The sequence below is a fragment of the Gigantopelta aegis genome, chromosome 2, assembly GCF_016097555.1.
Source record: "Gigantopelta aegis isolate Gae_Host chromosome 2, Gae_host_genome, whole genome shotgun sequence".
Taxonomy (NCBI): domain Eukaryota; kingdom Metazoa; phylum Mollusca; class Gastropoda; order Neomphalida; family Peltospiridae; genus Gigantopelta; species Gigantopelta aegis.
This window is the reverse complement of record NC_054700.1, coordinates 39235029-39252215: the sequence shown is the minus strand read 5'-3', so window position 1 is coordinate 39252215 and position 17187 is coordinate 39235029. Positions and strand designations below refer to the sequence as shown.

The 17187-nt window shown below is 36.4% G+C and overlaps 1 protein-coding gene across 4 annotated transcripts in view; it reads left to right on the top strand.

The window, feature by feature from the left end:
- The first annotated feature begins 464 nt into the window (after positions 1-464).
- LOC121385203 (clumping factor B-like) overlaps positions 465-17187 on the top strand; it is a 62541-nt gene continuing 45818 nt past the window's right edge. For all 4 annotated transcript variants that reach the window (XM_041515793.1, XM_041515802.1, XM_041515784.1 and 1 more), the window contains exons 1-5: positions 465-541; positions 2906-2974; positions 9865-9933; positions 12165-12322; positions 14125-14184. In XM_041515793.1, the coding sequence (XP_041371727.1) occupies positions 14125-14184 (60 nt within the window). In that variant the 5' untranslated portion in view covers positions 465-541; positions 2906-2974; positions 9865-9933; positions 12165-12322. The remainder of the gene's footprint in view (positions 542-2905; positions 2975-9864; positions 9934-12164; positions 12323-14124; positions 14185-17187) is intronic.

Genomic DNA, 17187 nt, shown 5'->3' with positions numbered 1-17187 from the left:
CTTAAATCTCTCTGCTGGACCAAAACATTAGTTTGACAGATCAATGTTTCTAATTTTTTCAAAGTTTGAGTTTTTGAAATCTTTTATTACTATAAATTTGTATAGTAAAAATATCTAAATTTTTGAGAGGCCGAAGTTTGAGTTATCAAAGTTTGACTATATTTCTGTTTAAAGTCACAAAGTCCCATAAAAATGGATATTAAGTTTAATCTACAAACCTGTAACAAATTTGGATAAAGTTACAACAGAGTGCAACATCGAGTCTGTGCCATTGAAACAGGGAAATACAGTAGAATCTCACTGGCTCGACCTCAGAAGGGGTATGGAAATGGCTAATCTAAACAATAAAATATAAGTAATGTTTGATTTCAGTTACAATAGACAGCTCTAATAATGAAAATATACCACAGTGTTTAAAAACTAGGGTCTGTCACTTTAATAAAGAACCTATGTTTATTTATTTTATTCAGCAGCCTGGTGGAGAGAATTATGACGCAGATGTTCATGAGGATATCACTGTGACAGTTCGTAACAACCAAAGGTTTGGAAATACCTTTATTCTGCAATCACTGTATACATTGGCACAATATCACCAGATAACATTCTATATTTTTGGTTACTGATTAAACATATAGGCTGGGTGACATAAGTCTTGATTCGATTCATTTACTTTAAACAATATTTTCAATTACATACTCTTTAATCATTAGTTTCAATGTAGTACATTGTATATAAAAATAGAGTTAAGAAATGCATTTTTGATGGGACAAAGTATAGCACAATGACATCATATATCTTGTATGATATATTGCAGATATTTTAGCAGATTAATGGTACACAATTTGCATACAAAAACTGGAATAAAATGTGATTTGTAATATTGCCGGATATTGCTTTACCCTGTGCCTCATATTAGAATGTCTGCTGAATTGTTTAAACCCGGTCAGAATCAACTCATAGGGAATGAACGGAAAGTGTTAAGTCAAATGTGTTAAGCAGTCAATAAGATGCCTGTTAAAAAATATTATCAGAATTTAACCCTTTGAGTTTAAATATGGTACAAATTTCCCATTTTTAAACCCATAGGCTTCATTTTGCCTGTGCTTAAATATGGGAAATCCCAGTAGGTGATCACATGACAGGAAGTGGGTATTCTTAATACAACAGAAGGCATTATAGGCATTTGATTGGCTTTCAGGATGTTTGGATTAAACCAATGCAAATATTTTGGTTTTTCCTGAATGAGAAGATTGGCTTGAGTACTTGAATCAAATGCCACCACCCTGTCTGCACCCTGTCTGCCATCTTGTAGAAAAGGAATCCCACTGCCACCGCACAGGCTACTCCTTTTGGTGTCTAACATCTTGTTATTTTGATAAAAGAGAGAGAGAGAGAGAGCACGAAAAATACATTGGCTATTGGGTGTCAAACTATGGTAGATTAAAAACATGAAGTGATGATCAGCATCAATATAAAAATTCAAGAGTCAAATAAAAAACAGTGTAAAGAGCTGTGCAAAAATACCAATATCACAGATAGATAATATTAAAATTTAGAATAAAAGTCAGTATCACGTAAAAATTGTAATAAAAGTTCTGGATGGAATCGAAAGGATTTCATCACATTTTCTAGTTTCTGTCGGATGCTTACACTCCACCAAAATGTGGCGTACTGTCAGAGTGCACTGACAGTGATCACACTGAGGTGGAGGATCTTTCTTCAAGACAAATGAATGCCCCAAGAGCAACCAATGCAAATGGTAAATCAAACAATGTTTGTTCTTGACTATATTATAAACAAAACAAAGGTTGTTTGCTCTTGAGCTTGGCATGACCAGCCGATTTATCAGGTCAGGCCTCCCTGACCACCCACCTGGCTGAACTGCAGGTCAAAGTGGTGTGTTGCCTGTAAACATATCCATAGATATGCACTCAACTCAACCACCAGGATCCCATCATCCAGCATTACGCGATGCACCTCACAGCCAACAAGGTGCCCCCAAAAGGGGAGTTGTACTGGATTATCCATTCTCATCGAGAATGTTACACCCCTGCACCACGGGGAGGTTACAGTACCTGCAGGGGAGAGATAGAGGGAGGGAGGGAGGGAGAGAGAGAGAGAGAGAGAGAGAGAGAGAGAGAGAGAGAGAGAGAGAGAGAGAGAGAGAGAGAGAGAGAGAGAGAGAGAGAGAGAGAGAGAGAGAGAGAGAGAGATAGAGAGATCATGGTTGTGAGAAAAATTAGTTTGAAAACTTCTGAAAAGAAAGTAAATTGATTTATTTTTTAAATCATATATACCAGCTTTTTATCACTTATGTTACATGTTCACCATCAACAAATTCCAAAAAGAGGGTGAAAAAACAAACCCAACCCAATTCTTAAGTTTAGACAAAAAATACAGAGAAAATGTTTTTTTGTTTTTTTTACCAGCCTCTAATATGTTCCATTCTACCATTGTTAGACATTATTTCAGTTTTTGGAGTTTACATGTTCACAGAGGTCCCTGTTGCATGTTTTTGTGGTCCTGGCCATGATATTAAAACAAAATGATAGAAAACATTATCAAAGGATGAAATACAGTTTGAATATTTTAAATGTTTTGTATATGTAATAACATGTCTAAATATGTCTAAAACAATTACAAATATTTCACTTAGGGTTCCTTTGAAGTTCAGCCCTGGATGAAATGACCCTCCAGTGAACATTTTGTTCAGTATCGGTGATTCAAATTAAACAGATCATTGCAAGACACTAAAACACATTGCATAAGATAATGATGCACATTTTGTGTGTGTGTACTACATGTACCAATGGTAATGTTCCCATTCCTATTTTCTCCGATATGATTTTGACTGTTTACTAATTTAATGGAAAACAAATGGTGTTGAAATGAATGTTTGTTACAGGCTAACAGATACAGGTTGCATGATGATGAAGTCCGGTTCTCTTCGTGAACAAAGATCAAATAGACAGAGGTTTGTGTGTTATTATCTACTATCCTTCCAGCATTAAAACTAGGTTATGTGGTCCTATGTTAGATTATGTTATGTTATGTTAAGATAAGTTATGTCACACACACACACACACACACACACACGCACGCACACGCAGACGTGCACACGCACACGCACACACACACACATGCATTCACACACTTGAAAGAGGGGCGGGACGTGGCCCAGTGGTAAAGCGTTCGCTTGATGCACAGTCAGTCTGAGATCGATCCCCGTCGGTGGGCCCATTGGGTTATTTCTCTTTCCAGCCAGTGCTCCACAACTGGTATAACAAAGGCCTTGGTATGTACTATCCTGTCTGTGGGATGGTGCATATAAAAGATCCCTTGCTGCTAATCGAAAAGAGTAGTCCATGAAGTGGCGACAGCAGGTTTCCTCTCTCAGTATCTGTGTGGTCCTTAACTATATGTCCGACGCCATTTAACTGTAAATAAAATGTGTTGAGTGCGTCGTTAAATAAAACATTTTCCTTCCTTTCACACACATGAACACACAAGCAACACACACACACAGATTCCTGATAGGATATGACTATTTTAAAGATGGTCCATGGTAGTGCTGCAACGATAAACCGGTATACCGTGATAATTGATCAGCTCGATACGAACCACGGTACAGTTTGGCTTATCGCGATTTTTATACGCTATTTTTTTTCCTTGTATCTTATTTGACTTGAAATAGGCAAACAAACAAACAAACAAAAACCACATCATTTTATTAATTGGTGATGGCAGGAAATGTAACAATCATGTCAAGCGTAGTCGGCTTACTTGTTGGCATACAAAGTGATAGGTCGGTTATACTTGGTTCTAACTTCTAAACAAAACGTATTAAAAGTCCAATGAAAATAACCAGTTAACGGTAATTACAAATAAATGTTTTGTTACTTACACATTATCTGGTTCGGTCGATTTGCCGAAACATTGCGACTCAATACGTACATTTCCGTGTCAGGCGAGTAGCAATGGAAAAGCCCAATAGTAAGGATTTCCGAATGTGACAATTTATAAATAGTTTAACACCGTCACACCCGTGTTCTAGTAGACTAGTATTGTGTTAAAAAATAAAAATATGGCCTAAAACATTTAGCCTAACAGCTAAAACTAATAAAGATCATTAAAAAGTTATGCCTTCTGTTTTCATTTAAAAAAACTACCCATAAATATTAAATTTAAATAATATCAACTATATTGCAATACAGTTTCATATATCGTAATATGGTTTTGACCGTATCGTTGCACCCCTAGTCCATGGAAATTCTATATTAAGATGAGATTGTACTAAGATCGTCGAGGGATTCTACTAAGATGATTCAGGGGTTTTACCAACCTAAAATGGTTCAGGTATTCTACTAAGATGGTCCAGGGATTCTAGCTGCTAAGATGGGCCAGGGATTCTACTAAGATGGGCCAGGTATTCTAAGATGGTCCAGGGATTCTACTAAGATGGGCCAGGGATTCTACTAAGATGTGCCAGGGATTCTACTAAGATGGTCCAGGGATTCTACTAAGATGGTCCAGGGATTTTATTAAGACTGCCAAGTATTCTACTAAGATGGGCCAGGGATTCTACTAAGATGGTCCAGAGATTCTATTAAGATGGTCCAGGAACCTAATTACAAGCCTTCTTTAGCTCTTTTCAAGGATTCTACTAAGATGGTCCAGATATTCTACTAAGATGGGTCCAGGGATTCTACTAAGATGGTCCAGGGATTCTACTAAGATGGTCCAGAGATTCTACTAAGATGGTCCAGAGATTCTATTAAGATGGTCCAGGAACCTAATTACAAACCTTCTTTAGCTCTCTTCAAGGATTCTACTAAGATGGGCCAGGTATTCTACTAAGATGGGCCAGGGATTCTAATAAGATGGTCCAGGTATTCTAAGATGGTCCAGGGATTCTACTAAGATGGGCCAGGAATTCTACTAAGATGTGCCAGGGATTCTACTAAGATGGTCCAGGGATTCTACTAAGATGGTCCAGGGATTTTATTAAGACTGCCAAGTATTCTACTAAGATGGGCCAGGGATTCTACTAAGATGGTCCAGAGATTCTATTAAGATGGTCCAGGAACCTAATTACAAGCCTTCTTTAGCTCTTTTCAAGGATTCTACTAAGATGGTCCAGATATTCTACTAAGATGGGTCCAGGGATTCTACTAAGATGGTCCAGAGATTCTACTAAGATGGTCCAGAGATTCTATTAAGATGGTCCAGGAACCTAATTACAAACCTTCTTTAGCTCTCTTCAAGGATTCTACTAAGATGGGCCAGGTATTCTACTAAGATGGGCCAGGGATTCTAATAAGATGGTCCAGGGATTCTACTAAGATGGTCCAAGTATTCTACTAAGATGGGCCAGGAATTCTACTAAGATGGTCCAGGGATGCAACTAAGATGGTCCAGGAACCTAATTACAAGCCTTCTTTAGCTCTCTTCAAGGATTCTACTAAGATGGGCCAGGTATTCTACTAAGATGTTCCAGGGATTCTACTAAGATGGTCCAAGTATTCTACTAAGATGGGTCAGGGATTCTACTAAGATGGTCCAGGAACCTAATTACAAGCCTTCTTTAGCTCTCTTCAAGGATTCTACTAAGACGGTCAAAGTATTCTACTAAGATGGGACAGGGATTCTACTAAGATGGTCCAGGGATTCTACTAAGATGGTCAAAGTATTCTACTAAGATGGTCCAGAAACCTAATTACAAGCCTTCTTTAGCTCTCTTCAAGGATTCTACTAAGATGGGCCAGGTATTCTACTAAAATGGTCCAAGGATTCTACTAAGATGGTCCAGAGATTCTATTAAGATGATCCAGGGACCTAATTACAAAGCTCTCTTTAGCTCTCTTCAAGGATTCTACCAAGATGGTCCAGGTATTCTACTAACATGGTCCAGGGATTCTACTAAGATGGTCCAGGTATTCTACTGAGATGGTCAAAGTATTCTACTAAGATGGTCCAGGAACCTAATTACAAGCCTTCTTTAGCTCTCTTCAAGGATTCTACTAAGATGGGCCAGGTATTCTACTAAGATGGTCCAAGGATTCTACTAAGATTATCAAGGGACCTAATTACAAAGCTCTCTTTAGCTCTCTTCAAGGATTCTACCAAGATGGTCCAGGTATTCTACTAACATGGTCCAGTGATTCTACTAAGATGGTCCAGGTATTCTACTAAGATGGTCAAAGTATTCTACTAAGATGGTCCAGGGATTCTACTAATATGGTCCAGGTATTCTACTAAGATGGTCAAAGTATTCTACTAAGATGGTCCAGAGATTCTACTAAGACGGTCCAGGTATTCTACTAAGATGGTCCAGGAACCTAATTACAAGCCTTCTTTAGCTATCTTCAAGTATTCTACTAAGATGGTCCAGGGATTCTACTAAGATGGTCCAGGGATTCTACTAAGATGGTCCAAGGATTCTACTAAGATGGTCCAGAGATTCTATTAAGATGATCCAGGAACCCAATTACAAGCCTTCTTTAGCTCTCTTCAAGGATTCTACTAAGATGGGTACGGTATTCTACTAAGATGGTCCAGGGATTCTACTAAGATGGTCCAGGGATTCTACTAAGATGGTCCAAGTATTCTACTAAGATAGGCCAGGGATTCTACTAAGATGGTCCAAGAATTCTACTAAGATGGTCCAGGGATTCTACTAAGATGGTCCAGGAACCCAATTACAAGCCTTCTTTAGCTCTCTTCAAGGATTCTACTAAGATGGTCCAAGGATTCTACTAAGATGGTCCAGAGATTCTATTAAGATGATCCAGGGACCTAATTACAAAGCTCTCTTTAGCTCTCTTCAAGGATTCTACTAAGATGGTCCAGGTATTCTACTAAGATGGTCCAGGGATTCTACTAAGATGGACCAGGGAGTCTACTAAGACGGTCCAAGTATTCTACTAAGATGGGTCAGGGATTCTACTAAGATGGTCCAAGAATTCTACTAACATGGTCCAAGGATTCTACTAAGATGGTCCAGAGATTCTATTAAGATGGTCCAGGAACCTAATTACAAAGCTCTCTTTAGCTATCTTAAGTAACATCATTGCAAGTCTGTTTGCATTGCACAGTGACATAACATAAGTTGTGAGAGCTCAATGAATTAAGGCAAGTGGAAACAAGTGTTAATACTCCTGGGGCTGGGGATTATTTGCATGCATGAGAGGTCCCCTAAATCACCATCCATATTTGGTGAGGGGACCACCTGGGCCATCATAAAAATCAGGGTGGACATTCTGATTCCTGGCAATAAGTGAGAAATTTGACCTTATATACAAAATTAACATAGTGAAAAAAGTGACCAAATATTAGGGGTACGGGAAATTAAATTTGACATATCTTGGCGAGATATCAATATATCATAGTATTTTACACACCAAAATGAAGCGTGTAGTATTCCCTATAAGTGAGACCAAAAGTCTTTGTCTAAAACCATCCACTTTAAAAAAAAAAAAAAAAAAAAAAAAGTTATAAAACTCGACGTTTCGTCTGTATAATAGAGACTTTTTCAAGAGTATGAGAAACAGATAACTCACAGGTATATTTCATTTCATTTCAACTTATTTTCGTGCTTATATCCAATTAAGATTCAAGCATGTTGTCCTGGGCACACACCTCGGCTATCAGGGCTGTCTGTCCAGGACAGTTGGTTAGATCTCAACATAGTGTGAGACCCCAGTATATTTATAAGTTATACTGTTTGAGTTACATTTTTTTTCATAATTGTAAACTGACGCTCACATAACTCTGGTATGAGACCATTACCAACCGCCAACTTATGAAGTCTTTTATGTTAATTTTATTACGTTTGGGCGAATGTCAATCCTTTTAAATGATGTAATTATTACTTGTGTACATTCCAAATTCATATTTCAATGATGTCATGTCGTGGCACGAAGTTTCTTGTCACTTCTGAGTGTTTAACAAATCATGTTTATATGTTCACGCACTTGCAAATGGCGGTAATGGCTGAGTTGACCGTGACCTTCAAGAATTATATTTATTGTACATCCGGGTCACAGCTGTCGAACATTTTAGCAGTAAATACAACTAAACTTTGGAAAACCAAAGTTTAAATTATTATTTTTGTAGGAACATGAATGAGATTAGAATTAACTGTATATGTTTATTTAGATAATTTATTGAGGTATTAGTTTACACCAGTAATAGGGAAGTCGGGTGTACTTTTAGCGTGACTAGCCTTACCCAACCAAATAGGGGGTGGGTCTTAGTTTGCTGATTCAGCCGGCTCCGCTGATTCAGCACGCTGAATTCAGCTATGCTGATTTCAGCTGGCTGATTTTGGTTGTTTTAGACGTGATTCAGCACGCTGATTTTTTCGCTGATTATCAAAAGTTATAAAAAGGCAACGTTTAACGCTGGTGTCAGTCTGGCTTTACCCTTACATTAGGTGGGTTGGGACCCATTTTGTTTTTTTTCTAAAATTTTAGGTTTTTAAATAAAGAGTTGGGATTAGATAGCCATTCTTACTAATAAGAATCATCAATAAACATGATAATTATATTTGGCAATAATAATTAATTAGAAAATTTATTATTTAGATATAGGTTAGCCTTCAATCATAAACTGAGAGCCCAGAAGTGCTATGGTATTTACTGTGAACAGTTAACATTGAGATAAAGTGTCTTAGACATAGGTGATATCATTCTGAGATAGGAATATGTAGTCTATTGAGTTAGAAGTACTGAAATAGAAGTTTAAGTGTAGTTTAATATTGCTGAAGTAGTGAAAAGTGAGATAGTTCACTCAGTGTATATGAGAAGATAGGATAGAAGTAGTGAAGAGTCAGAAGTATTGAAATAGAAGTTAAAGTGTAGCTTAATATATAGCTGAAGTAGTGAAAAGTGATGTAGTTTACCTGTGTAGTTTATAGTGTTTAAGTAGTAGTTGATGGTGATGTAGTGCCACCCTATGTAGTTATTATAGTGTTGAAGTGACAGAGAGTGATGTAGTGCCACTCTGAGTAGAGAAATATAGTACTGAAGTAGTAGGAAGTAGTGAGAGAGAGTTTTAGAGATAGTGTAGTGAACTGTAGTATTAAAGACAAAGCAATATATTAAACTAGCACATCTGAAGTTAGAGTATAAGTAAACAGAAATTTAGTTATAATGGAAATAGTTGTGTAGTTGCATAATGTAGGTTAATAATAAAATAGGTAACCTGAATACTACTTACCTTAATGAATACATATAGCTGAGACAATGTTAGTTTTTAGTAACATTTAATGACATATTGGTCAATGTGTATGACTTGAAAGTGCTTGTTGATAGCAAATACTGATTGATATACAAATTATATAGTGAAGTGCAAGAAGCATTTTATTGAAACTGTTGGAAAACTATTTACCCTTGTTGTTACATAATAAATGATTGAACTTTACAACTTTGTGTCATCTTTGTCTTCTATAGTTATTAGGGAGTTTATTACCAGCCATTCACAAAACATTCAGACGCTCAGTCGTCACAATAGTTTTATGTTATAGGTCTCAGCCTACAGTTTTATATTCCAGATCTCAACATAGTTTTATGTTATAGGTCTCAGCCTACAGTTTTATGCTCTAGATCTCAACTTAGTTTTATGTTATAGGTCTCAGCCTACAGTTTTATGCTCTAGATCTCAACATAGTTTTATGTTATAGGTCTTGGCCTACAGTTTTATACTCCAGATCTCAACATAGTTTTATGTTATAGGTATCAGCCTACAGTTTTATGCTCTAGATCTCAACATAGTTTTATGTTATATGTCTCAGCCTACAGTTTTATGCTCTAGATCTCAACACAGTTGCATATTGTGGGTCTCAGTGTATGGTTTATTTTGAAGGTCTCTTTGTGAAGAATCATTTATGCAACGTCAACAAACTGGGACTAGATCAAAAAGAATCGGGAAAAGGTAATTATAAAGTTGAACTTTCTGTAACTGATACATTGTATAGCAATTATAACCACCTGTTTATAAAGAAACAAGTCAGATTTGTCCCTTTTAACAGATCATTTTATGGTATGGCATTGTCCATCTGTCTGTAAAGCTTTTTGTTTCTGGAACATATCTTTCTTTCTAATTCATATAGGATGATAAAACCTTGCATGCAAATACAACTTGGGATGATGATGTTTCATGTATCATAACTAGGTCACCATGACCTACATTTCATGCATTATTGCATATGGGAAATACTTGTCCATCCAGGTCATATTTTCCTTATCAGTTCATATAGGATCATCAAAACTTGCATGCAAGTACAACTTGGGATAAAGGTATGTTGCATACCATAACTTGGTGCGACCTACTTTTGACAGGCATATCATAAACATCACCGGTACTCTTGTTTTAATTTGTGTTTGGCCTTAAAGTCATGTGTTTACTACATTGTACACTGTGCAGTATTTCTACACCCTCTATCATCCTCCATTAATAGTGTTTATTGTCAATAATTTCAGGTTGGTTTGACATAAAAAGGAAAGTAAAAATGTTTTAGAAGTAACAAAACTTTTCTATATATTAATAAAACAATAATATTCACCCATAGTGAAAAATTATAGGATATTAAACGAGCTTCCATTCCATATCATGTTTATGTCCCTAGTGAAATAATTTTCAGTTGTCACAAGCTTTAGTGACAGTGAAAATTATGTCATGAGGGACATAAACATGATATGAAATGGTAACAAGTTTAATATCCTATTTATTACATATCAATTTTAATTTATATCACTGAACTTATTTGACTGATGTTCCATTTTAAGGTTTTTGTGTGCCAATCATAAGACATCATCACTTTACGTTCTAGTAACTCTTTGATATATATGAACTAAGATATCTTTAACCATAGGGGAAATAATGTATTATCAACGAAGTTTGAAGTTACATTTTCTTGACTGCTTAAAACGCTCGCCTGATGCACGGTCGGTCTAGGATCGATTCCCATCAGTGGGCCCATTGGGCTATTTCTCGTTCCAGCCAGTGCATTACAACTGGTATATCAAAGGCTTTGGTATATGTTATCTTGTCTGTAGGATGGTGCATATAAAAGATCCCTTGCTACTTAATGGAAAAATGTAGTGGGTTTCGTTTCCAAGACTATACATGTATCTCAAAATTACCAAAGATTTGACATCCAACAGCCAAAAGAAACTTCAGCTTTTTCCTACTGAACTTTACTTTATTTATTCTTTTGTTAATCTGTGTCTACTAGCTGGGGAGGAATTGTGTGTATGGAGATTAAAATATTTTTTAGAAAATATATTTTCAAACTCCATAGAGCAGAGAACATCCATCAATATGGGTAAGAATTATGGGTTTTTTTATATCTTGACTGATGTTTTGACAAATTGCACACAAACACAGAACAGTTTTATTCTTTCCAATCTGAAATTGTAGAGATAAAAACTTTAAATAAAGGTTGGTACAAGATATAGTAATTGTGCTTGGAATATTAATACCTGCAAATTCAATGGGTTTTTTGTTGTTGGTTTTTTGTTTGTTGTTGGGGGTTTTTTGGGGGGTGAGTTGTATGTTTTTCTCACTGTAGTGTTTCCAGGATCCAAACAGTCTACTATTTTCTAACTGCCACTAATATCCATTGATTAAACAGCATATTATTACAGAAAAATATCTAAATACCAAAACATTGCTGTGATGCTAATTAATGCATGCATGCAAATAGATAGCTCGAGTCACTGCCAGCCCTCCCCTTATTGATATTGTTATGTAGGGTCAATATCAATAAGGGGAGGGCTAGAGTTGACTTGAGCTAGCAAATAGACTGAACCATAAAAACTCTGTCTTGGGTGGTAACCTATCGTCCCATTCTCCTACTACAAAAACTATTTTTGGTACATAATTTCAGTTTGGTTCAACATAAGAAGAAAAATAAAAGTGTTTCGGAAATAACAAAAAGCCACTATTTTCGTGTGCAGTTTAGAAAACAATCACCTCAGAAATAAATAACTTGTAACAAATTCCATAGTCTGAAAAAAGGCGTTCCCTGTGGGAAGGACTACAAGCTCCTACAAGCCTTAAACTACATAATAATGTTTTTCAAACTAAACTGATGTAGAAAAACACACCCACAACAAAGGCTTGATTGAAAACCTAATCTTATTGAAATATATATCATCTAGAATGAGCAGCAATCAAAGGTATGATCCCCAAGGAAAACCACTGCACACTGTCAGATTAAAACATTCGTTTCTCTCGCCATTCCGGGAGGAGGATGACTACAACGCACAGGTTAAAGAATACGAGAAGCTGATTGCAGATCAGGAAGCTGCTAGTGGAGGTAATAACACCCTTGCAGGGGCTGAACATGGGTGGGTGTTGTGGGAGAATATTGCATATCGGAAGATTTAGCGGAGGTAAATAACACCCTTGCAGGGGCTGAACATGGGTGGGTGTTGTGGGAGAATATTGTATATCGGAAGATTTAGCGGAGGTAAATAACACCCTTGCAGGGGCTGAACATGGGTGGGTGTTGGGGGAGAATATTTCATATCGGGAAACTACTAGTGGAGGTAAACAACATCCAGCAGGGGCTGATCATGGGTGGGTGTTGGGGAGAATATTGCATATTGGGAAGATACTAGTAAAGGTAAACAACATCCAGCAGGGGCTGAACATGGGTGGGTGTTGGGGGAGAATATTTCATATCGGGAAACTACTAGTGGAGGTAAACAACATCCAGCAGGGGCTGATCATGGGTGGGTGTTGGGGGAGAATATTTCATATCGGGAAACTACTAGTGGAGGTAAACAACATCCAGCAGGGGCTGAACATCGGTGGGTGTTGGGGGAGAATATTGCATACAGGGAAGCTGCTAGTGGAGGTAAACAACATCCAGCAGGGGCTGATCATGGGTGGGTGGTATTTTTGAAAGGTTACATGTTAAAAAAACCTAAATTATTACTTACTTGTCATTGTTGTTATTAATTATTATATACAAGATTACTACGACTGTTAGTTACAACATAACATTGATTCAGTAAATATTTCAGTTAATCAAGTTTGATTAAAATTGGAAGGATAAGGATATAGCTTGCTGGTAAAGCATTCATCTGATGCGCTGTCTGTTTGGGATCGATCCCCGTCGGTGGGCCCATTTGGGCTATTTCTTGTCCCAGCCAGTACACCATGATTGATATATAAAAACCATGGTATGTGCTGTCCTGTCTGTGGGATGGTACATATAAAAGATTCCTTGATACTAATGGAAAAATATAGCAGATTTCCTCTCAAAAACTGTATGTTAAAATTGCCAAATGTTTGACATCCAATAGCCAATGATTAATAAATCAATGTGCTCTAGTGGTATCATTAAACAAAACAAACTTTAGCTTTAATTGGACCCAGCCATGTCTTATTGTTCTGTGTTGATATTCTCGAAAACGTGTAAGTCCCAAGTTGCATGATTTAAACAGAAATTTATGACTTAACAGCTACCATTGTAGCAGCTTTACTAGTACTGGTAATTTTGACATACAGTCCTAGAGTTAAAGTTTGTTTTGTTTAATGACACCACTAAAGCACATTGATATATTACTCATCAGCTGTTGGATGTCAAACATTTGGTATTTTTGACATATAGTTTTAGTCAGGAAACCTGCTACATTTTCCCAGTAGTTGCAAGGGATCTTTTATATGCACCATCCCACAGACAGGACAGCACATACCACAGCCTTTCATATACCAACTGTGGTGCACTGACTGGAACGAGAAATAGCCCCAATGGTCCCACGAATGGGGATCGATCCCAAACTGACCGTGCTTTACAAGATATCATGGAATACACCCTCTATGTTAATGTGTCTATGTGAGTGTGTGTGCATGTTTGTGTGTGCCCATGTATGTATCTGTATCTGTACATGCATGTTGATGTATGAGTATCTATGTTTGTATGTATGTATGTGTATGTGGGGGTTTTATGTGTATGTGAGTGTGTACAACAATTTTAAAGTGAATGGAACCACATTTTTACTAACCTTTCCTAATGCTACAAAAATCAATCTTTTATTCTATAAGTGTGTTATTAAACTTTGAGAAAAATACTTGTGGAAGCACTGTGTTTATTATCTTTTTCCCTTCTAGATGAGGCACCTGATATTAGCGAGAAAAACTCAACGGCATAATTCGACAGATGAATTTGAGGTACACTAAACACCACCACAGACTGAGTAACTAAAATACCCACAACATTAATACTGTTTAGGCACTGTACTTACACTGTTAAAGCTGTCATGGTGTTAGAAGTGAAATTTCAAAATAGTGCAAGTTATGTGTGCTGTATTGTAGAACTCTTTTAATAGGGAGATGGGAGATGCGAGATAGCATCCATAAAGAAAAGATGTTTAGAAATTTTACATAGAATTTGATCTTTCTTTGACTTTGGAGGTCTATAGACATTGATAGTTTGAGTAATGTTTGACTTTGGAGGTCTATAGACATTAATAGTTTGAGTAATGTTTGACTTTGGAGGTCTATAGACATTGATAGTTTGAGTAATATTTGACTTTGGAGGTCTATAAACATTGATAGCTCGAGTAATGTTTGACTTTGGAGGTCTTTAGACATTGATAGTTTGAGTAATGTTAAGTAGATACAGTCAAACCTGTCTTAAGCCGTCACACAAGGCAGTAGAGAAAAAATGGCTGCTTAAGACAGGTGGTCGCTCATTACAGGTTGCTGAATATACAGTCTTTGAAACGTTTATCCTCATATGCCGTTGAATTAGGGCCAGAGTATCAATAAAGTTCAGTTCAGTTGTTTCTTTTGTTGCTGTCTGTAGACCTACATCTAATTAATGGCCGTGTGCTCTACAGTTAAATTAAATTAACTTTCGACATGTTAAGAAATAAGGCAATTGGAATGTATTAATTTAACAGTTCTTAATAAGTTTGTTTTCTTTTTCCAATTAATTATTCAATTCCCACTTCATGCACAATATTGTCATAGTAAGTGAATCTACAAATGTAAAGTTTAGCCTACCCAGAGGCAGTGGCATGCCTAGGGTATGACAGTTATGGCACGTGCCCTGGGCACCACTTGAATGGGGAGGGGGAAGGCGCCACTGAGCAGTTTCTATTAAAGTCAGACAAGTCATCCTCGGATGGTAAAGTTATCTAAAAGGTGGGTTTCAGATTTTTGGATGGGTGCAATTTCAGTGCTTGCCATAGGCACTATTTTCCATAGATACACCACTGCCAAGAGACAATTAGTTGCATTCCAGAGTCATACTTTCTTAATTGATACACAGTAGAGATGTTGGGACTGAATGGGTACTAGTATTCATGAAGGTGTGAAGATCCGTTATTTGCTGCACCTTGTCGCTCTTGTTAAAATATCCCTTTTATATAATAGTAAACATTTACTGTGGCCGTTTAATACAGGTATTTTAGCAATTTGGGATCTAATTTAGCCGACCGCTTTACATATTAAAAATTGTTTGGGAGGGAAAAAAGTGACCGCTGATTACAGGTGGCCACTAGAACAGGTTTGACTGACGTAGCAAATGTTTTTGTTATTGTGTTTACTTTTTGTTTGTTTTTATTGCAGTTAATGTTTGTTTTGTTTTTGGACACCACTAGAGCACATTGATTGTTTGTTTTTTAATTAAATTAATACTGTTTTAAAGTTTTTTTAATTGACAAATGCCCCATGGCAAAGTCTTAACTAGTAATGCATTAATTGTAATCATAGAATAACTTTGAGTAAATAATTTTAGAAGCATGGCTGATAATTTCAGATCAAATTGAAAATAGCTTTCACTTCAGTTTTCCCATGATTCATTATTTTTATTACTACACATGTTTTATATTAAAAATGCTTTTAAAGTAGTGTACATGTGTTTTACTTAATATTGCATAGTTAAGTTTGTAATTCTTTCAACTTCATTCTACAACAATTAAATATGAAAAAGTATACTAGTATATGAAAATTAGCAGTCACCTCAGTAAACAGGAATTCCTTCAAAATCGGAATTCCTTCAAAACCGAACTTTTACCATGATCCCTTTTTAAATAGTACTACAGAACAACCTCTCCAAACCAGATACCTCTTAAAACTGGACTTTATACTTGGTTCCATGGGTGTCCGATTTAGAGAGGTTTTAGTAGTACTCTCGAGTGCCTAATAAACATAGGGGCTGAATAAGCATAGGGGCTGGAAAATTTTCTAAAATCAATTAAAAGTAGAGTGCGGAATTAGCATAGGGTGTGGAAATTTAAAAAAAACCCAATAAGAGTAGAGTGCGGAATTAGCATAGGGTCTGGAAATTTAGCTAAACTGTAAAAATTTACTAGTAATGAAAACAATTTGGTTTGACGTAAAAATAAAAATAAGTGTTTTGGAAATAACAAAAATATACTATTGTTGTGTGTACATGTGTACATGTAATTTAGAAAACAAGCGGCTCAGAAATAAATAACTTGTAGTAAATTCCATAGTATGAAAAAATGTGTTCACTATAAACATATGTTTCTGTTATCTAACTGTTACAACTGTGTCACTGTCAGTGTCACACACAATTAATTAAAACTGTAAGTGTGTTTGTACATTTAAATGAAATTATGATAATTAATGTGAGGTGAGATTGCAGCTTTGAAAACAAATCCAAAAGTTCCATGCAAGAAAACCAAAACAATCAGGGTGGATGACAGCTCGCTAGATTCATCTCCTATATTTAACACATGGTCAGTTATAACAAAACGTAATTTCATCAACTTAATTTTTACCTGTATCATTCTTTATTTTTAAAGCATAGGTGGGGACACTTATGCCAGGGGCTGGCATGCATAAATCTCAGCTGAAGATTCACAAACAATTAAACTGTGGTCATCGGCCATGCCAGCTGTTAGCGGAACGCGCCTGAACTGGAATGCGGTTAGGGGATGTAACTCTGCCTAATTTTTCTCGCTAATTTCTAATAAACTCTATTTGCAAGTGAAAATAAAAAGGTTGAGTGGAATTTGTAATTAAAATGAGTGGAATTTGTAATGTAAAAAAATATATATAAAAAGAGGAAAGAATGTAGATAAAGTTTGGGCCAGTTCCCCTTATCCTAAAGGAACTGTACTTATCTACTCTAGAATACATAGCTTAACAAAAAGTCATATTTACCTTTAAGAATTCGGTACCCCCGTCTTCAATGTTTGG